This window comes from Bombina bombina, chromosome 2, assembly GCF_027579735.1.
Source record: "Bombina bombina isolate aBomBom1 chromosome 2, aBomBom1.pri, whole genome shotgun sequence".
Classification (NCBI taxonomy): domain Eukaryota; kingdom Metazoa; phylum Chordata; class Amphibia; order Anura; family Bombinatoridae; genus Bombina; species Bombina bombina.
Genome location: NC_069500.1, coordinates 437,334,220 through 437,359,205, shown reverse-complemented (window position 1 = coordinate 437,359,205; position 24,986 = coordinate 437,334,220). Strand labels below are relative to the sequence as shown.

Here is a 24,986-nt window from a genome sequence, read left to right as displayed (position 1 = left end):
GAGCGCAGTATAAGTGCCGAAACTTCTTCCTCAGTAACAGGGGAGAATGAGCTAAGCTTAAGGTTATGTGGGTTGTGGTTGATTGAGAGCATTTGAGGGGGTGAGAGAATGGAATTATGTTGAGAGCTGATTTCATTTCTGATGGGGTTGATTTTGTTATTGAAGTGGTTGTCAAAGCCTTGAGCTGACAGAGAAGTTGTATTAGGAGGTGGGGGAGGGCGGAGAAGAGTATTGAAAGTGGAGAACAAGCGTTTTGGGTTTGAAGAAAGATTAGAGATAAGAGTAGAGAAGTAGTGTTGCTTATGGAAATTAAGGGCAGAGTAGTAGGAGTTCAAGATAAATTTGTAGTGTTGAAAATCAGCTGAACTCCTAGATTTTCTCCAGTGCCGCTCAGCAGTACGGAAACATCTACGTAGGCCAAGATTTTAACCATAAAGCTCTACGGGCCAGTACAGCAAAACCAGAAATCTTAGCTCCCAGCTTAATAACCTGAAGGGAATGATAAAGGAGTTGGCCAACTTAAGGGCCTTTATCCTATCCTGGATTTCTTTGAGGGGAGTGTCTGTCTGAATAGAATCAGACAACGCATCAAACCAGTATGCTGCCACACTAGTGATAGTGGCAATATAAACCGCAGGTTGCCATTGTAAATCCTGGTGTACATACATTTTTTTGAGTAACCCTTCTAACTTCATATCCATGGGATCCTTAAAAGAACAACTATCCTCTATGGGAATAGTTGTTCTCCTGGCTAGCGTGGAAATTGCCTCTTTCACCTTTGGTACCGTCTGCCAAGACTCCTTGATAGAGTCTGCTATAGAAAACATCTTTTTAAATATAGGGGATGGAGAAAAAGGGATACCCGGTCTCTCCCATTCCTTAGCAATAATCTCTGTAGCCCTATCTGGTACAGGAAATACCTCCACCATGGAAGGCACGTCAAAATACTTGTTTAGTTTACTAGACTTCTTAGGATTGACTACAACGGTAGTGTTGGAGTTGTCCAGGGTAGCTAAAACCTCCTTAAGTAACAAAAGGAGGTGTTCGAGCTTAAACCTGAAAGAAACAACTTCAGTATCAGTTAAAGGTATTACAATGTCTGAGTCTGAGATTTCACCCTCAGATGCTACAGAAGTATCTTCCTCTTCAGGTTTCTGGGAAGGAACATTCGGAATAGCCACTACTGTGTCAGTAACCTTATTCACTGATTGATTACATTTCCTCTTGCGCTTTCCCTGCAGCATGGGAAAAGCAGACAACGCATCAGATACCGCTGATGGTATTAGAGAAGTGAAGTCTTGCAAGGTAACTGCAGGTGGAGTAATAGAGGAAGCGCAGGGCACTGGCTGTATGGACGCTGAATTTTGGGACGCTTGAGGAGAAAGCTGCGGCATATCTTGAACATTGTCAGAAGACTCCTGAACAGTATCCACCTTAGACAATGTTGGCTCAAGAAAAAGTCTATCCCTGTAATGTAAAGTTAATTTAATACATGAGGAACAGAAAGGGATTGGTGGTTCTACATTAGCATCAAAACATAAAGAACATGTAACATCTTGCAGGGTTTCTTGGTCCATCGTTATTCACCAATAAACAGACAAAACTGATCATTTTATTTAGAAAATAGCCCCCCCCCCCCCCCAAAAAAAAAAAAAAAAACGTTACTGTTTCTTTAAATTTTAAACGAAAAAAAATAACTGCTTTATTTTTCTGCTATTTGAATTAAACAATGGCCCCCAAAATAACACTCCAGACAACTCTACACCTCAGCTTAGCCTTGCTGAGGTGCTTACCTTCTTGCCTACTAACGAAGTATATTACTTATAGTTGATCCGGACTCAAATCTTTTAACAATTACTGTCCATAACCGCAAAACTGCTTAATCTGTGACGCAGCTGATTACCAATGCGGAACACAGGAAGTGAAACAAGGCCAGAAAAAAAGGTGCGCAATAGGAACTGCCGCCGTATCTAACTCCACCCATCGTGGGCGAAACCACATGAAACTCCCGATCTTCTAAATGTATAATTACAGCCGTCAGGAGTAAAGTAAAAAAAACACCACCAAGACTGAGCCAGATTCTCCTTGTCCCCAGTGCCTGCTCTGCTGCCCTTAATAAACATTCACCTATCACAGGTGAATGTGACTTGTCCCCAATGAATGTAAAAGTGCTATCTATTTTCTTTGTATGTGTGCCCCAGAAAAAATAAAAGTTAGCACTTACCTTAAGACTTCTGCCATTCAGAACGGCAGCTCACTAGATTTGAGGGGCCAGTTCCCTCACATGGACCTGTGAATAGAAACAAAGACTGAGTAATCTTACTCAGGTTTGCACGGTTAGGGCAGCATAAATATATGGGAGGCGCAGTGCAGGATTGTATGATTGTACCCCACAAGTTCCCATTGCTTGAAAGCCACCACTGCTCTACTGAAGAGCCTGAAATGGACTATGGCTACACCCTAGAACAAAACAGAACAATCTTGTACTGCTTAAAAATAAAAAAAATCTTGCTTTACCACTTCCTTGCTCTAACGTAGGCAAAGAGAATGATTGGAGTTGGAGAGAAGGGAGGAGATATTTAACAGCTTTGCTGTGGTGCTCTTTGCCGCCTCCTGCTGGGCAGGAGTGATATTCCCAATAGTAATTAGATGATCCGTGGACTCACCGTGTCATTAGAAAGAAAAAGAACCTTCCAAGAAAACAATTTAAAGGCAACAGTATGCATAGGCTAAAACAGAGCCTGCTGCAAAACACTAAGAACAAGATTTAGGCTCCAAGGCGGAACCCCAGATCGAAACACAGGTCTGATCCTAGTTAAAACCTTAACAAAGGACTGCACATTCGGAAGCTTAGCCAATCTCTTGTGCAGTAACACCGACAGGGCCGATATCTGTCCCTTCAGGGAACTAGCAGATAGACCCTTCTCCAGAAGGGACCCTGTATCAGCAGATCTCTGCAACAAGGATCACTGATGCTTGCACCTACTTGATGCGAGCTACCACACGAGGGAGAAGCGGTAATATAGTAAAAATATATATGAGTCTGAACCTCCATGGTACTGATAGGGCATCTATCAATTCCGCTTGAGGATCCCTCGACCCATACCTGGGTAGCTTGGTATTGAGGCGGGATGCCAAGAGATTTATCTCCGGCGTCCCTCACTCACTGCATATCTCTACAAACACCTCAGGGTGCAGACACCATTCCCTGGGTGAAAAGATTGCCTGCTGAGGAAGTCCGCTCCAGTTGTCCACACCCGGAATGTGGATCACTGACAGCGTACATATGTGAGCCTCCGCCCAATCTAGTATCTGAAATACTTCTCTCATGGCCAAGGAACTTTTCCTTCCCCCCTGATGGTTGATGTAGGCAACCAAGGTAATATTGTCCGATTGGAATCTGATAAACTGAGACGAACCCAGAAGGGACCAAGCCTTCAAGGCATTAAAGATTGCCCGGAGTTCCAATATATTGATCAGATGGGAGGACTCCTCCTGAGTCCACAGTCCTTGTGCCTTCTTGGCACCCCAAACTGCTCCCCAGCCGGAAAGGCTTGTGTCCGTAGTCACAATCTCCCAGGATGGTCTCAAGAAGCACGTGCCTTGGGACAGATGATCTGGACAGAGCCACTAAGAGAGTGAGTCTCTTGACAGGTTGTCCAGCACAATCTGTTGAGACAGATTTGAATGGTTGCCATTCCATTATCTCAGCATGCATAGTTGTAAGGGTCTGAGATGGAATCTGGCAAAAGGAATTATGTCCATGCAGGACACCATGAGTATGATCCCCTCCATCCACTGAGGGTCTCAAGGAGACCTGGAGGGAAAGACATGCAGTAGTTAGCTTGCAACGTCTCTGATCTGTGAGGAATATTCTCAAGGATATGGAATCTATTATTGTCCCCAGGAAATTCACCCTTGTACTTGGAGTAAGAGAACTTTTTCCAAGTTTATCTTCTATTCATGTGATCGAAGAAGCCTGAGAAGGGACTCCGAATGTTCTTCCGCTAGACGAAAAGATGGTCCCTGCACAAAGATATCGTCCAGGTAAGGCGCTACTGCAATAACTTGTGTTCTGGTAACGGCTAGAAGAGCCCCCAGAACCTTCGAAAATATTCTTGGAGCAGTAGCTAGGCCAAACGGAAGAGATATGAACGAGAAATGCTAGTCCAGAAAAGCAAACCTCAGGAACTTAAAACGTTCCCTGTGTATTGGAACATGAAGGTATGCATCCTTCAGGTCTATGGTGGTCATAAACTGTCCTTCTTGAACCAGAGGAAGGATTGACCGTATTGTCTCCATTGTGAAAGAGGGAACACTCAGAAACTTGTTTAGGCACTTGGACAAAAAGTTCCCTCCTTCTTTGGAACCACGAAAAAGTTTGAATAAAACCCCAAACCTCTTTCTGCTGTAGGTACCAGGACAATTACTCCTAGAGAGGAGAGATTCCGTACACAACCTAAGAAGGCAGCCCTCTTTACTGGTCTTGTAGACAGACTGCAGAGTAGAAATCTGCCCCTGGGCGGATGAGACTTGAATCCTATCCTGTATCCTTGAGATACAACCTCCAGGACCCAAGGATCCTTCCTGTACATCCTGGAACCAAGCGTCTGAAAAAAGAGACCGTCTGCCCCCTACTCGATCAGATTCCAGATCGGGGCCGCCCATTCATACCGATTTGTTCTCGGCTGGCTTCTTAGTCTGTTAGGACTTATTCCAGGACTGAGTCAGCTTCCAAGTACTCTTGGGCTGCTCGGACTTGGATGAGGATTGCTGTTGTTGTGATTTGTCAGAATGAAAGGAATGAAAATTAGACCATTGCCGTCCCTTAGGCCTATTTTTATTATCCTGCGTAAAGGAAGGCACCTTAACGGTAACTGCCCAGCGGGCTAGGACCGCAAAGCCAGAAGCCTTTGCATTTAGGTGAATAATCTGCATATTCGCATCACAGATGAAGGAGTTAGCAATTCTCAGAGAATTCATTCTCTCCTGAATATCCTCAAGGGGAGTATCCATCTTAATGAGCTCCGACAGAGTGTCGCACCAGTAGGTAGCTGCTCCAGAAACCGCGGCTTCAGCTGCCGCCAGTTAAAATAAAAACTCCCTTTCTCAGAAAAGTTTCCATTTTCTTATCCATAGGCTCTCTAAAAGAAGAACTATCCTCCAGAGGGATAGAAGTAGGCTTAGCCAGTGTAGAAATAGCGCCATTCACCTTAGTGATGGAACCCCACAAATCTAATTAAGAGTCAGGGACCGGGAATAATTTTTTCAAAAGAAGACGAGGGGGAAAAATAAAAGAAGTTCCTATTTCCCATTCGTTACTAATAATGATCGCCATTTTAACTGGCACAGAGGGACCTGAAAAAGTCAGAGGGACCTGACAAAGTCCGAGGGACCTTCCTGTCTTCATAAACCCTCTCTAATTTTGGGATCTTAGGTTCCTCAGCGAGTGTAGTCTCTGAAACCTCTAGCGTAGACAGAACTTCCTTTAATAAAAAACGCAGATGCTCAATTTTAAATCTAAAGGAGGGTTCCTCCGCTGAAGGTGGTTTAGAAACTGAAGTTTCTGACTCAGAAAGTTCACCCTCGAAAGCTACAGAGGTTAACTCATCCTCGGATAGCTGGGACATAGTAGCTAATCCGACAAATATTTAGATGACTCTAGGTCAGGAGAACTATGTTTAACCTTTCTCTTACGTTTGCTAGAGCGAGGTAAGGCACTCAGGGCCGCAGACACCCTCGATTGTAACTGCACGGTAAAGTCCGCCGGAAAAAGGGCCCCTTCAGATGGAGGATTAGTTGAGCCGCGGGGAACTGCATGTGGAGCGAGTAGTGTAGAAAGGGTGGTAATCTCTCGGGACACAGATTCCTGAGAGGTAGAAGGCTCAGAGAGGCTAATAGCGCTATGAGTATTAACAGGCTTGTCTCCCTTCTTAGACTTTAGAACAGTGCTAAGGCAAATGGAACAAAATTGAGCAGACGGGCAAACCACGGCCTCCTCACAATATAAACAGGAATTATTAATCAGTACAGAAGGAGCAAAACCTTCTAATGTAGTATAAGAGTCCTCCATAGCTAAGATATACACAGAAGGACAGACAAAACGTAAACGCTTTTATTAAAAAAACTGCACCTTTATAATCCCAATGGCTGGGGCACTCACCACCTCCTAGACCCAGACAGCTAACAGTGAAGATACTCTCCTTAGGAGAGATGTCCGCAGCAGGATCGTAGAAAAATTAAAAGACTGCACCCAGTCACGTGGTGCGTAGGACAGGACTTCCCCTGCTATGAAAAAGGCACTAAGCTATTATGAACTGCGCAACACTCAAAAACGAAAGTGAAACCTGTTTGTTCCAAGCCAAAAGCACACAGTCTATGAGCCCAAAAACTCTCACAATAAAGCAGTTATAAATAACCCTAGCTGTTCAAATCTCCCTGAAGGAGATATTAACCATTGATCCTATTGAGGCATAAAGGAGTCACACTGTGACCCTGTATAGAAAAAGTGTATTTATAAAACAGTCCTACCCTCCAGGATACATGCTGTAGAACAGGCACAGCCTTTCAAGTGTGACACAACGCTTCTGACATGGACATGAGTGTGTAACACCAAGCAGTGGAACTCGTCAACACTGATTGCTCAGGAGCTGTTAGGCGACAGTCTGGATGGGTTCACAGAAAAACTTTCCCCTACATCTCCAGACTTTAACTTTAATCAATACTTTCACTGAGAGGTTGCCATGATTAGTTAAAACTCCAGTACTTTTATGAAGAGAACATACCCATTACAGGACTATCCAAATCTTTTGACACTTCTCTGCCATCTCCTATAGTGATGAAAGGCAAATAACGACTGGGGGATAGGGGAAGTAGGAGAGATATTTAAGCCTTTGGCTGGGGTGTCATTGCCTCCTCCTGGTGGCCAGGTGTTGTATTTCCCAACAGTAAGGAATGAAGTTGTGGACTCTCCCTGCCTTATGGAAGGAAATAGTAACAACTGCACAGATGGGTTGTATGGCTGGAGACAATGTTTTACTGTACAATTACAATTTCCTGGTTGACAGTATCTGTAGATACGACCTTAAAGGACCATAAAAATTATAAAAAAATAAATAAAATAAAAAATACATGCTAATCCATTAAATCAAGTAATTTAAAGAGTAACAACCTTAGACTACTGTGCATTTAGCCTCTGCAAATGGGTTAAACACACATTAAAAATACTGGCCCGAGTGGAAATCAGCTTGACTAAGTGCTAGTTCTGCTGATCAGTGACGTGCGGTGAGGTCAGAGGCTGGTGAGGCACTGGCTGTGATATGCCAGAGAAACACATATATGAACCATGCACTACTGGGTGCTAACTGAACACTGTAAATGAGCCAATGACAAGAGGCATATATGTGCAGCCACCAATCACCAGATGCTATCAATAGTGCATTTTTGCTCCTTAGCCTACCTAGGTATGCTTTTCAAATGATACCAAAAAAAAAGAAAGCAAAATAGATAACAGAAGTAAAATGTAAAGTTGTTCAATCTTTTTTTCTTTTAATCTGAAACATGAAAGAAAAAAAAAATTGTGTTTAATGCTCCTTTAACGTTGTAAAATGAATTAACATCCATCTACTATGGTTTGGATAGAACTTACAATTTTAAACAACTTTCCAGTTTACTTCTATTATGAAATTTTCTTCATTCTCTTGTTATCCTTTGCTGAAGGAACATCATTGCACTACTGGCAGCTAGCTGATCACATCTAGTTAGCCAATCACAAGAGACAAATGTGTGCAGGCACCAATCAGCAGTTAGCAACTAGTGTAGGATATGTGTATATTAGTTTTCAACAAGGGATACTATGAGAACAAAGCACATTTGAAAATAGAAGTGAATTTAAAAATGTCTTAAAATTACATGCTCTATCTCAAACATTCAAGTTTTTTTTTACTTTCCTATCCCTTTAAGTAACACATCATTCTCTATTAGTTTTTATCCTTCCTTACAAAGCAACTGCAATTGTATTTCTTAAAGGGACATGAAACCCTAAATTTTTCTTTCATGATTTAGGTAGAACATACAATTGTTTGAAACTACTTTCCAGTTTACTTATTTTATCTAATTGTCTTCATTCTCTTTGTATCATTTGTTGAAGGAGCAGCAATGCACTACAGGTTTCTAACTGAACACATGGGTGAGCCAATGACAATTGGTATATAGATGCAGCCACCAATTAGAAGTTAGAACCTAGGTTCTTTGCTGCTCCTGAGCTTTTCTAGATAAACATTTTAGCAAAGGATAACAAGAGAAGGAAGCAAATTAAATAATAGATTGTAAATTTTCTAATTAATTGTATACCTGATCTGAATCATGAAAGAAAAATACACACATACACTGACACCTCTAGGACTGAAGATATACATACACTGATACCTTTAGGACTGAGGATACACAATATACACTGACACCTCTAGGATTAAGGATACACAAACCGACCCCTCTAGGACTGAGGATACACACGTACACTAACACCTCTAGGACTGAGGATATACATACACTGATACCTTTAGGACTAAGGATACACATAAACTGACACCTCTAGGACCGAGGATATAAACATAAACTGAGACCTCTAGGACTGAGGATACACTGACACCTCTAGGACTAAGGATACACATAAACTGACACCTCTAGGACTAAGGATACACAAACTGACACCTCTAGGACTGATACACACATACACTGACACCTCTAGGACTGATACACACATACACTGATACCTTTAGGACTAAGGATGCACAGACACCTCTAGGACTGAGGATATAAACATAAACTGACACCTCTAGGACTAGGATATAAACATACACTGACACCTCTAGGACCGAGGATACACACATTCACTGACACCTCTAGAACTGAGGATACACACATACACTGACACCTCTAGGACTGAGGATACACACATACACTGCACCCCATTTTAATATATTCAATGAGATCCAAATTGTTTTTCATATTGAGTAAATCAGAGGCTGAGTTGGAAAAGTCTCTACAGATACTGTATGAGTATAGTGAGAACACTATACATATTAGTTTTTGGGCACAGTCACAGTTACATAAAATGCCCTTTGAGACACTTCACCTTTTAAAAGTTTAATGCTCACAGTTATATGGCTTCATATCTAAATTTTCCAAGAATTTATAGTAAATGTATACGTGTTAAATATAACTTTAAAAAAAAAAAAAAAAAGTTATTTGATGTCTGCAACCTCTGATCATCAGTGGTTGCAGGCATCAAATTTTTTTTTTTGTTTATTTTAAAAATGCGTATCATCTGGTTCAAATGATGTGACCATTGGATCACAAAACTCGTGGATGCTTTATTTTTTGTGCGCATGTAAGAATGTGTTGTGGGTGAAAATCTTAGTTTCAAGTAAATTTAATGTGAGACCGTTAGAGACTGGAGTTAACCAATGTTGCAATGCACTTCAGCTCTCACTCACTGGCATCAAAGAGCCACATTCTGCTCATTACCTCCAGTAATGTCAGAAATGACCTCCTTAAGTTCAGGCCCGAATAGGGTCTTACCCTTAAAGGGAATAGCTAAAAGCTTGGATTTAGATGACACATCAGCAGACCATGACTTAAGCCATAACGCCCTACGCACTAAAATGGCAAAGCCTGCATTCTTAGCCTCTAATTTAGCCATTTGGAAATCTGTAATAAAAGAATTTGCTAGCTTGAGAGTATTAATTCTATCCAAAATATCATCTAATGGGGTCTCAACCTTAAGAGACTCCTCTAGAGCCTCAAACTAAAAAGCTGCTGCAGTAGTTACTGGAACAATGCACACTATAGGTTGCAGAAGAAAACCCTGATGAACAAACAACTTCTTTAGAAGCCCTTCTAATTTTTTATCCATAGGATCTTTGAAAGCACAACTGTCCTCAATAGGTATAGTTGTACGCTTAGCCAGGGTAGAAATAGCTCCCTCCACCTTAGGGACCGTCTGCCACGAGTCCCGAATGGTGTCAGATATGGGAAACATTTTATTAAAAGTAGGAGGGGGAGAGAATGGAATGCCTGGTCTATCCTATTCCTTAGTAACAATGTCCGAAATTCTTCTAGGGACTGGAAAAACATTAGTTTAAGTAGGGACCTCTAGATATTTATCCATTTTACACAGTTTATCTGGCGGGATGACAATAGGGTCACAATCATCCAGAGTAGCTAAAACCTCCCTAAGTAACAAGCGGAGGTGTTCAAGCTTAAACTTAAAGGCCATCATATCTGAGTCTGCTTGAGGGAACATCTTTCCTGAATCAGAAAGCTCTCCCTCAGACAGCAATTCCCCCACCCCCAAATCAGAACACTGCGAGGGTACATCGGAGATGGCCAATAAAGCATCAGAGGGCACAGCATTTACTCTAATACCAGACCTACTGCGCTTACCCTGTAAACCAGGCAGTTTAGATAATACCTCTGTAAGGGTAGTAGACGTAACTGCAGCCATATCTTGCAGGGTGAAAGAATTAGACGCACTAAAAGTACTTGGCGTCGCATGGGCGGGCGTTAAAGGTTGTGACACTTGGGGAGAAGTAGATGGCATAACCTGATTCTCTTCTGACTGAGAATCATCCTGAGACATACTTTTATTAGCTAAAATATGTTCTTTGCAATGTAAGGCCCTTTCAGTACATGGACATATTTGAAGTGGGGGTTCCACAATGGCTTCTAAAACACATAGAACATTGGCTTTCCTCAATGTCAGACATGTTAAAACAGGCTAGTAATGACCACAAACAAGCTTGAAACACTTTATTTTGTGAAAAAAATAACAATCTGAAAAAACAGTACTGCGCCTTTAAGAGAAAAAAGCATACAATTTTTCCAAAACTGCTTTAAAACGATAAAAATTATCTCAATTTTATGATAAATGTATCCCAACTTATCAGCTAAGATTGCCCCACAAGGAAAGGAATACTTAACCCTTAAGAACAAAAAACATTATATCAAAAACGTTATAGTTAAACAAAAACACCCCCTGCACCTCGCCACAGCCCTGCTGTGGCGCCTACCTGCCCTCAGGGGTCTGTAAAATCGGATTAACCCTTCGATGAGGCCCAAACTTTCCTGAAAGGCCCACCGGAGTTGGAGCTTGCTGCTTGCATGGGAAAAACAAATGCGCAACTGAGGCGCGAAAATAGGCCCCGCCCATCTAACTTGATGTCTCACAGCCCTAACAATAACTACACCAGAGCGGTCTAAAACCTAGCCATGTGGGTTCATATACCCATCTAAGTGAAGCCATGTGTACCCTCCATTGATAAAGTCAAAACGTTTGCCACAAAAAACATTATCTTTAACTCCCAACATAGAAACGTTTGCCCACAAACATCATGTCAGTGTCAACCATTTTTTATAGCCCAACATACAGGTCCAGTAATACCCCTCTCTTACCCTTTCCCTCATGGGGATACCGTCAGCCAATTCTGAAGTAATGCAGTCTCTCAAGAAAAAAATGACTGAACATACCTCAATGCTTGCAGCATGAAAAACGTTCCTCACACTGAAGTTTCTTAAGTACTCCTCAGCCATTCTGTGGGAACTACTCTGGATCTTAGTAACAACTGCAAAGATCATCGGTCTCCAGGCAGAAGTCTTCATCCATCTGCTGCCTGGGAGAAAATAGCACTCACCGGTACCATTTAAAATAAAAAAGTCTTGCTTGAAGAAAATAAAAACTAACATTTTATCACCTCTTTCACTTTACCCTTCCTATTACTTAGAGTAGGCAAAGAGAATGACTGGGGGGGTGGGGTCAAGGGAGGAGCTATATAGACAGCTCTGCTGTGGTGCTCTTTGCCACTTCCTGTTAGCAGGAGGATAATATCCCACAAGTAAAGGATGAATCCGTGGACTCGTCGTATCTTATAGAAGAAACCAAAAACATTGAATTTATAGAACTTTGTGAAAGTGTGCAAATAATGAACAGGTTGTAGTCTAACAGATTTGTTTTACTGAGGCCTCATTCTTAAAGGCCCAAGTGGTTGTGGAATGACCTGTGATTCTTGAAGGGGGGTCTTGACCCGCTTCCTGAAATGCCATGCAAATTAGACTTCTCAACCAAAAGGAAATGGTTACAGCTGAGGCCATCTGCCTATTGCACTTACCAGTATACAGGAAGAATAAGGAAAAAGATTCACGAAATTCCTTAGTAGCGTGAAGGAAGAACTTCAATGCTCTGACAACATCCAAATTATGTAACAACCTTACCAATGTAAGGATCTTTGACAAAGATACACGTTCATTGGTAAAACGTACGTCGGAGTAAACTTTGTGACGTCACCGTAAGGGCGGAGACTTACCTTACCTTCTGAGCCAGAAAACTGCAATCTAGAGACACTTTTGAATTAACGGTCTATGTTATTGGAGGTTCTTGTTGTGGTTTGATCTTTCATGTAGCCTGGTGATTGTACACCTATTTTAATAAATGTTTTTATAACCAAGTACCAGTTCCACTTCCATGTCTCCATTAAGGTGTGTCAATGAGCTTTTGAATCTAGAACTTGATTTTAAGCTCTTGAACATGTGAGTACATTACATTTATATACTTGATACTATTTTGTACCACAGGACTTCACCATTGCAGTTTCCTTTTTTTTTTATTGTAGGCACAATCTTTGGAGTCTTCAAGCAACATATTTTTTTGGGACTCATTTGCACTATTTCAGGAGCTGTAAGCAAGCTGCTGATTGATGGCTGCACATATATTCATTTTGTCATTGATTTACCAATGTTTTCAGCTAGCTCCCTGCAGAGCATTGATGATCCTTCAATAAAGGATACCAAGAGAACAAAGCAAAATTGATAGTAGTAAATTGGAAAATTGTTTAAAATTGTATTTTCTTTCTGAATCATAAAATAAAAATGTGGTGTTTCATGTTTCTTTAAATCAATTATAGTTGATCGTTCTGACCATTTTTGGATGATTGTGGTAATTTTAGAGCTAATACATTTAGATTAGCAAAGAAATTGAAAACAGAAAAAACTTTCCAAGATAACAGCTGAAGGTCAAAAAAATTTAGCCCTTTAGATTAATGGCAGACAAAGCATTTTGGAAGAATTCCAAGACTCTAGAGATCCAAAAAGATCTCCAATGATATCTAGCTGCACACCATGCCAAATACAGCTTTTACATCTTGTGAAGGTCCGTCCTAAGAAGACAATGCCATGGTGGAAATCTGAAAGAGATCTGCATACTGAGTTCTGAAAGACCAAGCTGGAGCAATCAGAATCACTGGCATACTCTTTTGTTTGATTGCATCAAAAACAGAGGGAAGATATACCTTAGAATAAACAACCATGGAACCACTAGTGCGACCACCAGATCCACCTGAGGGTCCTGACAAAAGGCACAATAGTGGCATAGCTTGTGATTGAAGTGAGAGGCCGTTGACAGAAAAGCTCTGCTTCCCAACTGTTGATCCCTGGAATATGAATAGCTGATATCAGAGATCTGAGAAAGTGCAGCACCTACTTTTTCACTAAGGCAGTCAAAGGTCCTCTCTGATGATTGATATAAGCGAAAGCTGTGATATTGTCTGAATAAAAGGCTTCCATCTGAGACTGGGACAATTCTGCAGAGCCCTTAAGATCACAGTTCCAGAAAATTGATAGCTAATCTTGTCTATAGAGAAGACTAAACTTCCTGGGGATAGTATTTCAACTCAGCTAAAGTAAAGATAGTAGTAACAGTTTCCCATATGTCCAAAGTAGAGGATGGTAAGGGAAATATAGCCTTAAACATAAGGGATAAAAGGTACTCCTGGCTTGTTCCACTCCATATAGATTAAAACCTTAATGGCTTGAGCAATAGGGAAGAGAACAGGCTGCTTAGGGGCAGACTTGAAGAGCTTGTCTAGCATCTTCGTGTTAGCCTTAGGAGGACTAGGCAGAATGTTTACCTCCAAAGTATGCAGAGTCTGAGAATAACATGTAGATGGATTTTTAAAGTTTCATTAGCTGTTTAAATAGTGACAAAATAAGTGTAAAGTGTTAGTGTCTAAAAAACAATGGGAGCTGCCATGTTGTAACTTAGGTTACCTTTGCTGCTGTGGCCAATTAGGGATAATTAAAAAAAAGTTCACTAGAGTGTAGAGCCAATGGTTGTGTGGAATATAACAGTGTTATGCACTTCCATTTCTAACAGGAGCTAAGAAGCTCACCATTTTAGAATGGAATTACAGGAAAAGGGAACAAAATAAATAATGAAAGTATATTGCAGAGTTTTAATTTATATATGATTTATCATTTGATATTGCCATATCAAGTTGTTTAATGTCCCTTTAACAGAGCATAAATATCTTTTTGGAGAGGGATAAACAGAAAAAAAAATGAAACATACAGATAGCATAAGTAAAGAGACATGCAAAACTGTCTGAAGAGTCAGTTATACAGAAAGCAATTGGAGATATCACATGAGAAAGAGGGGAATAAAATAATGTGAAAAAGTCAGAAAACATCAGAAAGTTGATTAATGGGCACATAAAAAAGAAAAAATGATACTATGATGGAATAGAACAGCAACACATATATTTTTAGACATTATCCAACCTTCAGACCAGCAACTCAACAAAATGTCCAGTTTTAGTTAGAAGCAGGATCCCCTCAATGGCCACTGTTATATGTAGATGCCAAGAAATACAAATTGGCAAATCATTGAAACAAACTATATGGGTGGACCCCAATTTAATACAGTTATTGAAGGGAACAATCTACATCTCCAGTGGTAGGAATTCAGGCTACCTATATTGAATATGCATTTGTAAATACAACATAGTATTAGTTCAGACCATCATACAATGTTTCAGGCTGACACAACTGAGCTTCTCTTAAGAAATTACGTAGGAAGCACTTACCATGAGTTGTTGCTTTTATATATAATATTTCTAAAATGTATATTTTATCACGATATACTGTATAACAAAATGACTAGAATTTTAAATGGAAGTTTTAACTTATTACTCATACATGCTGCCTATATCTAATTTCTGAGCTTTATATCTCACTTAATACAGTTTATAATGCATTTGGTATTGTGTTAGATTGTTCAATATATTACAGTGACTTAATGATTATAAATTTGTACATGTAATGTGAGTACTCTTATGGCTTACCATGATTTTGTCAGCCATTTGCTGAATTTGTTGAGATTTAGTCTGTATATCTTCCTTTAATTTGTTTTCCCTGCGCTCTACCGCCTCCAGTCGCCTTACTTGGTTTTCTAAAGATTGGCGTCTTTCCTAAAGGTCAAACACAAATATTATTTGTTATTCAGGGTATTCTGAAGTTCAAGATAACTCACCCAAAATGTTCCCACACCTAAAACATTTCTAAACTTTATTAAGAGAGTCCTAAGGGTTCTCTTTTAGTGTCCCTTTATAGTTAAACCACATACAAGACAAGTAAGCCAACTCTTAACAAGAATTGCTTCTACTTAGAGTAAGAACACTTAAAGGGACATGAAACCCAGATTTTGTCTTTCATGGTTTAGAAAGAGCATGCAATTTTAATCAACTTTCCAATTTACTTCTATTATCTAATTTGCTTCATTCTCTTGATATCCTTAGTTAAAAAGCATATCTAGATAGGCTCAGTAGCTGCTGATTGGTGGCTGCACATAGAGGCCTCATGTTATTGGCTCACCCATGTGCATTGCTATTTCTTCAACAAAGGATATCTGAAGAATGAAGAAAATTAAATATAAGAAGTAAATTGGAATATTGTTTAAAATTGTATTCTCTATCTGAATGATGAAAGAAAAATTTTGAGTTTCATGTCGCTTTAATGCATAATGTATCTATCAGTGATCGTGTTCAGCTCTGGACCAGTGGTGCATTGCTGCTCCGAAGTTGACTTCAGCTATATATAGTATAGATATAGTAAAATATTCAACACATCTAGCTTCTTTACCTCAGCTTCAAAGAGTTTTTTCTTTATTCCATCATTTGAGTCTTCACGATTCTTGAGTTTCTCAAGCTCTTTTTCTGCTCGCTCTTTTGCTTGTCGGATATTTTGAAGTAATTCTGTTGCTTCAGAACTGGCCTTCACAGCCTAAAATGAAGGGGGGAAAAAGTACACTGAAAAATAGACACAAATTGTAATGTGAGTTCTTACAGCAATCGTAAGTTACGTAACTGATAAAACGTAACTTGTTTTATTTTTAGAGATGGATATGACTGGTAATACTCTTAAAAAGTTAGGAGTTAAAAGTTAGGAGTTAAAAGTACAATTTTAGAAGCCATAGTTCCTGTGATTTTCTAAGCCCTGGGAAAGAAATAAAAAAAACATTACTTTCAGTTTACCTTTTATTTGTTTCATCTTAGGGCCCTCAGTTTTATATAATAGTGCAGGCATGCACTAATGTTTGGATTATAGGGACAGTCTAGTCCAAAAAAAACTTTCATTAATCAGATAGGGCATGTAATTTTAAACAATTTTCCAATTTACTTCTATCCCCAATTTTGCTTTGCTCTCTTGGTATTCTTAGTTAAAAGCTAAATCTAGGAGTTTCATATGCTAATGTCTAAGCCCTTGAAGGCCGCCTCTTAGCTCAGGGTATTTTTGACAGTTTTTCACCACTAGAGGGTGTTAGTTCATGTGTTTCATATAGATAACACTGTGCTCACACACGTGGAGTTGCTAGGAGCCAGCACTGATTGGCTAAAATGCAAGTCTATCAAAAGAACTGAAATAAGGGGCAGATTGCTGAGGCTTAGATACAAGGTAATCACAGAGGTAAAAAGTGTATTAATATAACTGTGTTGGTTATGCAAAACTAGCCAACGGGTAATAAAGGGATTATCTATTTTTAAAACAAATATTATGGTGTAGACTGTCCCTTTAAAAAAAAGAAAATATGTTAGCTAAAATAGAGTATTTTTAGATCTTTGAATCATCATGTTCCTGTGATTTATAAATATTGCTCTTAAATGGCAGCAAAAAAAGAAAAATATAAGCTTCATTAGAAAGCTACCAGGTTGTGTTTTGAAGATATGGCCCTTTTCCATTATCCTGTACAAGATAACCTTGGATAGCAGCCATTAGAGTAATCCAAGTGCAAATGGAATACTGACTTCTATATAAAATAAGAATATCATTATAATCCCTAACATTCTAAAGGACCACAACAGGAAAGTAAAAAAAAGAAAATGATGTGTAGTAAAATGTCTAATTTATGGAAAACATATCTAGCAATATTACTAATGTAAATAAAATACAATTCCCTCTCTCTCTCCCTGTATGTGTATATACACATATATAAACACACAGTGCATGGCTGAACTTACTGACCACCCGGCTAAAATTTAAGCTAAAATTAAGCTAAAATTAGCTAATATTAAATATTTTTAATATTTATTGCACAACTTGTCATTAAATACATTTATGTTAAATCATGCAATTAATTTGTGATTTATATAGTAGAAAATATCATATTACAAGGTATTGCATGGCCCCATCAAATGCTCTATCGGAACCATAAAAGTTTAATTACTTTTTTTGATTTACTATAATTACAATAATAAATTGATTGATTTAAACAATGTGGTAACAAAACAAAAATAGATATATTTCACAAATAATAATAAAAATGTAATTTTAATGTTCTCCACATATTACCAGAATTTGTAAACATTTCATAAAGACTTTATACCTTTGAAAGTTTTTCTTGCAATTCCTGAATTTTGTTCTGCTGATCAGAGTTGATCTGAATTCAGAATCAAAAGAAAACAACAACATATTATTTAAACAAGAAGCACAAATATATAAAACTATGCAATATATATTTCAATAAAAAATGCTTACGTTATTTAAATTAAAAAAAAAAAAAAAAAAAAAGCTTTCATAAGCCACAATATACTGTATACTGTAAGTATAATTTCAAACAACGCATGCAGAATATATACCTTCTCCAGTTTAGTATGTAGCTCCCCCACTTCTGCCTTACCATGGTCTTTAGCCTATTTAAATAAAAAAATAAAGTAACCAAATAATTAATGCATTTCTTAAATAAATAATTGCATAAATACATACATAGTATGACAAACATATAATTCACACCACAGATTTAGTGTAGAAGATTTTTTTCTTATTTTCATTCCAACAAATAATAAAATGAATTATTTTCCAAGGCTCTTTTGTTTAGCCTTTACCAAATATTAAAGATTCATTCCTTAAAAATAAAATGAAAAAAGAAAGATCAAATCATTTTTGTTTCTATTTATTTTGTAAAGTTTCCCTTTACACACATTTTAGCTACATACAAGATAATAGATATTTTATTTCTGGAAATTCAATGTTTTGAAAGCAGCACATGGTAGTTTTAGAAATTTTAAAAAAAACCCATAAATTATGCTTATGAGATAATTCCATTTCCTCCTGTATAAGGAGAGTCCACGGCTTCATTCCTTACTGTTGGGAAATACTGAACCTGGCCACCAGGAGGAGGCAAAGACACCCCAGCCAAAGCATTAAATACCTCTCCTTCCCCCAACCCCCAGTCATTCTGCCGAAGGAACAAGGAGCAGTAGGAGAAATATTAGGGAATAAAAGGTGCCAGAAGAAAAATATAATTTAGATGGCCGCCCATCAGAGAACACGGGCGGGAGCTGTGGACTCTCCTTATACAGAAGGAAAAAAATTATCTGGTAAGCATAATTTATGTTTTCCTTCTTAATATAAGGAAAGTCCACGGCTTCATTCCTTACTGTTGGGAAACATATACCCAAGCTCTAGAGGACACTGAATGATAACAGGAGGGACAGAAAGAGAGGCGGACCCTTAGCTGAGGGCACCACACCGAAGGCTGCTTCAGCTGTAGCAAAAACATCAAACTTGTAAAATTTAGAAAAAGTATGTAAGGACCACCAGGTAGCCGCCTTACAAATCTGATGCATAGAGGCCTCATTCTTAAAGGCCCAAGAGGAAGCCACTGCTCTAGTATAATGAGCCGTAATTCTCTAAGGAGGTTTATGTCCCGCTGACTCATAAGCTAAGCGGATAACACTCCGTAACCAAAAGGATAAGGAAGTCGAAGAGACCTTCTGACCCTTATGCTTCCCAAAATAGGCAACAAACAAGGATGAAGTTTGTCTAAAATCCTTAGTAGCCTAAAGAAAGAACTTCAAGGCGTGAACCACGTCCAAATTATGAAGCAAACGTTCCTTTGAAGAAGGAGGATTGGGACACAAGGAAGGAACCACAATCTTTTGATTGATGTTGTGGTCTGACACGACCTTAGGAAGAAAACCTAACTTAGTATGTAGGACAGCCTTATCAGAATAGAATACCAGATAAGGAGGCTGACATTGCAAAGCGGCAATATCAGAAACTCTGTGTGCAGAAGCAATAGCCAGTAGGAAAAGAATCTTCCAGAACAAAAACTTAATGTTAATTTCATACATAGGTTAAAATGGAGCCCGTTGCAAAAACTTAAGAACAAGATTCAGACTCCAAGGAGGAGCCTTAGATCTAAACACAGGTCTGATTCTAATCAAAGCCATAACAAAGGGCTGTACATCAGGAAGCTCCGAGGGCCTCTTGTGCAGTAAAACAGACAGGGCCGAAATCTGTCCCCTTAGGGAACTGGCCGAAAGACCCTTCTCCAGTCTATCCTGGAGAAACGATAGGATCCTGGCAACCTTAACTTTATGCCAAGGGGAATCCCCGCTCTTCACACCAGAATAAATAGGTTCTCCACACCTTATGATAGATACAACGAGTAAACGGCTTACGAGCTTGAATGAGAGTATCAATAACTCTCTCAGGAAAAACCTCTCTTGGCTAGGACTAAGCGTTCAATCTTCACGCAGTCAGCCTTAGAGAATCTAGATTTTGATGAACAAAAGGACCTTGTTCCAGCAGATCCCTGCGACAAGGTAACTTCCATGGATGAGAAGATGACATCCCCACTAGATCCGTGAAGCACGTCCTTCGCGGCTACGATGGTGCAATCCGTATCACTGATGCCTGCTTGATGCGGGCTACTACACGAGGAAGGAGTGGTAACGGCGGGAAAAGGTCAATTAGATTGAACCTCCAAGGCACCGCTAATGCACCCTGGACCTCGACCCATATCTGGGTAGCTTGGTATTGAGACGAGACGCCATGAGATATATTTCCGGCATCCCCCACCTGTAGCATATCTCTGCAAACACCTCGGGATGGAGAGACCATTCCCCCCCCCCCCCCCCCCGATGAAAGGATTGTCTGCTTAGAAAATCCGCCTCCCAGTTGTCCACACCCGGAATGTGGATCACTGACAGCAAACAGCTGTGGGCCTCTGCCCACTCCAGAATTTGAGATACTTCCCTCATTGCAAGGGAACATCTTTCCCCCCCCGATGGTTGATGTAAGCCACTGAGGTTATATTGTCTGATTGGAATCTGATAAACCGGGACAAACCCAGAAGGGGCCAAAGCCTTCAGAGATTGCCCGATGTTATAGAATGTTGATAGGGAGGGAGCGTTCCTCCTGAGACCACCGGCACTGTGCCTTCTTGGCACCCCAAACAGCTTCCCATCCTGATAGACTTGCATCTGTAGTCAAAATCTCCCAGGATGGTCTTAGAAAGGATGTCCCTTGGGACAGATGATCTGGATAGAGCCACCAAGAGAGCGATTCTCTCGACCGGTTGTCCAGAAATCTGTTGAGACAGATCCCAATGATCGCCGTTCCACTGCCTCAGCATGCACAGTTGCAACGGTCTGAGATGGAACCTGGCAAAGGGAATGATGCCCATGCTGGACACCATGAGACCAATTACCTCCATACACTAAGCCACAGATGGCCTTAAGGAGGTCCGGAGGGCAAGATATGCCAAAGCTAGCATGCTACGTCTCTGGTCTGTTAGGAATATCCTCATGGATATGGAGTCTATTACAGTAATCAGGAATTCTACCCTGGTTCTTGGAATAAGAGAACTCTTTTCTACGTTTATCTTCCATCCATGAGATCGAAGAAGAGAGAGAAGAGAAACCAAATGGTCCTCCGCCAGACGAAAAGATGGAGCTTATACCAGAATATCGTCCAAGTAGGGAGCTACTGCTATACCCGGGTTCTGGCAACAGGTAGAAGAGCCCATAGAACCTTCATAAACATCCTTGGAGCAGTAGCTAGACCAAACAGAAGTGCAATGAACTGGAAGTGCTGGTCCAGGAACACAAACCTTAGAAACTAGAACTGATCCTTGTGGATTGGAACGTGAAGGTAAGCATCCTTCAGATCTATAATGGTCATGAACTGTCGTTCCTGAACTAGGGGAAGGATGGACCTTATCGTCTCCATCTTGAACGAGGGGACATTTAGAAATTTGCTTAAGTCCTTTAGGTACAGAATCATGTGGAAAGTTCCCTATTTCTTTGGAACAACAAACAGGTTTGAATAGTATCCCAAACCTCTTTCTGCTATAGGAACCGGGATGACGACCCCTAAGTAGGAGAGATCCCGCACGCACCCCAGAAAGGCTTCCCTCTTTTCTGGCTTGGAAGAAAGGCTTGAGAGGAGAAATCTGCTTTAGGGTAGATGAGCTTTGAAACCTATCTTGTATCCCTGAGCTATAACCTCCAGGACCCATGGATCCTGCACGTCCCTGAACCAAGCGTCTGAAAACAGCGACAGTCTGCACCCTACACGATCCAGCACCAGATCATGGTCTGCCCCTTCATGCCGATTTGGTATCGACGGGCTTCTTGCTCTGCTTGGATTTATTCCAGGATTGAGACGGCTTCCAAGTACTTTTGGCTTGCTCAGGCTTAGAGGAGGACTGTTGTCATTGGGATTTCGCAGAACGAAAGGAACGAAAATTAGAACTCTGTCCCTTAGACTTGTTCTTTTTATCCTGCGGTAGGAAGGCACCCTTGCCCCCTGTAACCGTGGAGATAATGGAGTCCAGGCCTGGACCAAATAAAATATTTCCTTTAAAGGAAAAGAAGTCATATCCGCAAACCAGGACTTCAGCCAGAGCACCCGACGGGTCTGAACTGAAAAAAACAGAAACCTTCGCATTTAGGCGAATAATCTGCATGTTTGCATCGCAGATAAAAGAATTAGCAATTCTCAAGACTTTAATTCTTTTCTGGATAACGTCGAGGGGACCCTCCGCCTCTATCAATTCCAATAAGGAGTCACACCATGAGATAGAAGCTAAAAAAAGAAAGGTATGGAGCGCAAGGAAGAAAGCAGAAAAAAGATCATAGTGCAGTATATCAATATTAAAATGACAATTTATTAATAACAAAAAACAGACTCACAAACAAACCCTCAAACAATATGAGGTATGTGGCAGCGTGTTGTATGGATGTTACTATACGTATTCCCAATATCCAGTTTCTCCCTCCTGGTTACCCTGGCTATGTCCGTCCAGACTCAGTGTTATTAGTAGGAAGACAGGATATACGATTTGTAGTCCTTCAAAAGAAACTTCCCTCCTGCGGTAGGTTAACCTGTGTAGCCTCTGACGAAGCGGGAGGAGTCCCGCGAAACGCGTAAGGCCACGCCCACACGCACACGTTGTAGCTACGTTATAAACCCTCCAGGTTAGGAGTATCTGTTGCCGGCTACACAGGTTAACCTACCGCAGGAGGGAAGTCCAATTGAGAGTCCAGGACCGGGAATAATTTTTTAAAGGAAGAAGAAGGGGAAAAGGAAGATCCAATTCTATGTTCGCCATTTTTACAGGAACAGGAAAAGTTAATGGCACTACCCTGTCCTTGTAAACTCTGTCTAATTTAGGAATGTAGACAGGATCTCCTTTATAAAAAAACATAATTTATGCTTACCTGATAAATTCCTTTCTCCTGTAGAGTGGTCAGTCCACGGGTCATCATTACTTCTGGGATATTAACTCCTCCCCAACAGGAAGTGCAAGAGGATCACCCAAGCAGAGCTGCTATATAGCTCCTCCCCTCTACGTCACACCCAGTCATTCGACCAAGAACCAAACGAGAAAGGAGAAACTATAGGGTGCAGTGGTGACTGGAGTATAATTTAAAAATTTAGAGCTGCCATAAAAAACAGGGCGGGCCGTGGACTGACCACACTACAGGAGAAAGGAATTTATCAGCTAAGCATAAATTATGTTTTCTCCTGTTAAGTGTGGTCAGTCCACGGGTCATCATTACTTCTGGGATACCAATACCAAAGCTAAAGTACACGGATGACGGGAGGGACAGGCAGGATCTTTATACAGAAGGAACCACTGCCTGAAGAACCTTTCTCCCAAAAACAGCCTCCGAAGAAGCAAAAGTGTCAAATTTGGAAAAAGTATGAAGAGAAGACCAAGTTGCAGCCTTGCAAATCTGTTCAACAGAGGCCTCATTCTTAAAGGCCCAAGTGGAAGCCACAGCTCTAGTGGAATGAGCTGTAATTCTTTCAGGAGGCTGCTGTCCAGCAGTCTCATAGGCTAAACGTATTATGCTACGAAGCCAAAAAGAGAGAGAGGTAGCAGAAGCTTTTTGACCTCTCCTCTGTCCAGAATAAACGACAAACAGGGAAGAAGTTTGGCGAAAATCTTTAGTTGCCTGTAAATAAAATTTCAGGGCACGGACTACATCTAGATTGTGCAGAAGTCGTTCCTTCTTTGAAGAAGGATTCGGACACAATGATGGCACAACAATCTCTTGATTGATATTCTTATTAGTGACAACCTTAGGTAAGAACCCAGGTTTAGTACGCAGAACTACCTTATCTGAATGAAAAATCAGATACGGAGAATCACAATGTAAGGCTGATAACTCAGAGACTCTACGAGCCAAGGAAATAGCCATTAAAAACAGAACTTTCCAAGATAACAGCTTGATATCAATGGAATGAAGGGGTTCAAACGGAACACCCTGTAAAACGTTAAGAACTAAATTTAAGCTCCATGGTGGAGCAACAGTTTTAAACACAGGCTTAATCCTGGCCAAAGCCTGGCAAAAAGCCTGAACGTCTGGAACTTCTGACAGACGCTTGTGTAAAAGAATGGACAGAGCTGAGATCTGTCCCTTTAAGGAACTAGCAGATAAATCCTTTTCTAAACCTTCTTGTAGAAAGGACAATATCCTAGGAATCCTAACTTTACTCCATGAGTAACTCTTGGATTCGCACCAATGTAAGTATTTACGCCATATTTTATGGTAAATCTTTCTGGTAACAGGCTTCCTAGCCTGTATTAAGGTATCAATAACTGACTCCGAAAAACCACGCTTTGATAAAATCAAGCGTTCAATTTCCAAGCAGTCAGCTTCAGAGAAATTAGATTTTGATGTTTGAAAGGACCCTGAATTAGAAGGTCCTGTCTCAGAGGCAGAGACCAAGGTGGACAGGATGACATGTCCACTAGATCTGCATACCAGGTCCTGCGTGGCCACGCAGGCGCTATCAGAATCACTGATGCTCTCTCCTGTTTGATCCTGGCAATCAATCGAGGAAGCATCGGGAAGGGTGGAAACACATAGGCCATCCCGAAGGTCCAAGGTGCTGTCAAAGCATCTACCAGGACTGCTACTGGGTCCCTGGACCTGGACCCGTAACAAGGAAGCTTGGCGTTCTGGCGAGACGCCATGAGATCTATCTCTGGTTTGCCCCAAAGTCGAAGTATTTGGGCAAAGATCTCCGGATGAAGTTCCCACTCCCCCGGATGAAAAGTCTGACGACTTAGGAAATCCGCCTCCCAGTTTTCCACTCCAGGAATGTGGATCGCTGACAGGTGGCAAGAGTGAGACTCTGCCCAGCGAATTATCTTTGATACTTCCATCATCGCTAGGGAGCTTCTTGTCCCTCCTTGATGGTTGATGTAAGCTACAGTCGTGATGTTGTCCGACTGAAACCTGATGAACCCCCGAGTTGTTAACTGAGGCCAAGCCAGAAGGGCATTGAGAACTGCTCTCAATTCCAGAATGTTTATTGGAAGGATACTTTCCTCCTGAGTCCATGATCCCTGAGCCTTC

General features: G+C 40.6%; 1 protein-coding gene across 1 annotated transcript in view; it reads right to left on the bottom strand.

The window, feature by feature from the left end:
* The window catches only part of CIT (citron rho-interacting serine/threonine kinase), an 839,833-nt gene that overhangs the window by 431,964 nt on the left and 382,883 nt on the right, over positions 1-24,986 (bottom strand). Inside the window, exons 16-19 of the mRNA XM_053702064.1 lie at positions 17,964-18,017; positions 17,711-17,764; positions 15,970-16,110; positions 15,174-15,299 (exon numbers count right to left, since the gene is read on the bottom strand). Coding sequence (XP_053558039.1) covers positions 15,174-15,299; positions 15,970-16,110; positions 17,711-17,764; positions 17,964-18,017 — 375 coding nt within the window. The remainder of the gene's footprint in view (positions 1-15,173; positions 15,300-15,969; positions 16,111-17,710; positions 17,765-17,963; positions 18,018-24,986) is intronic.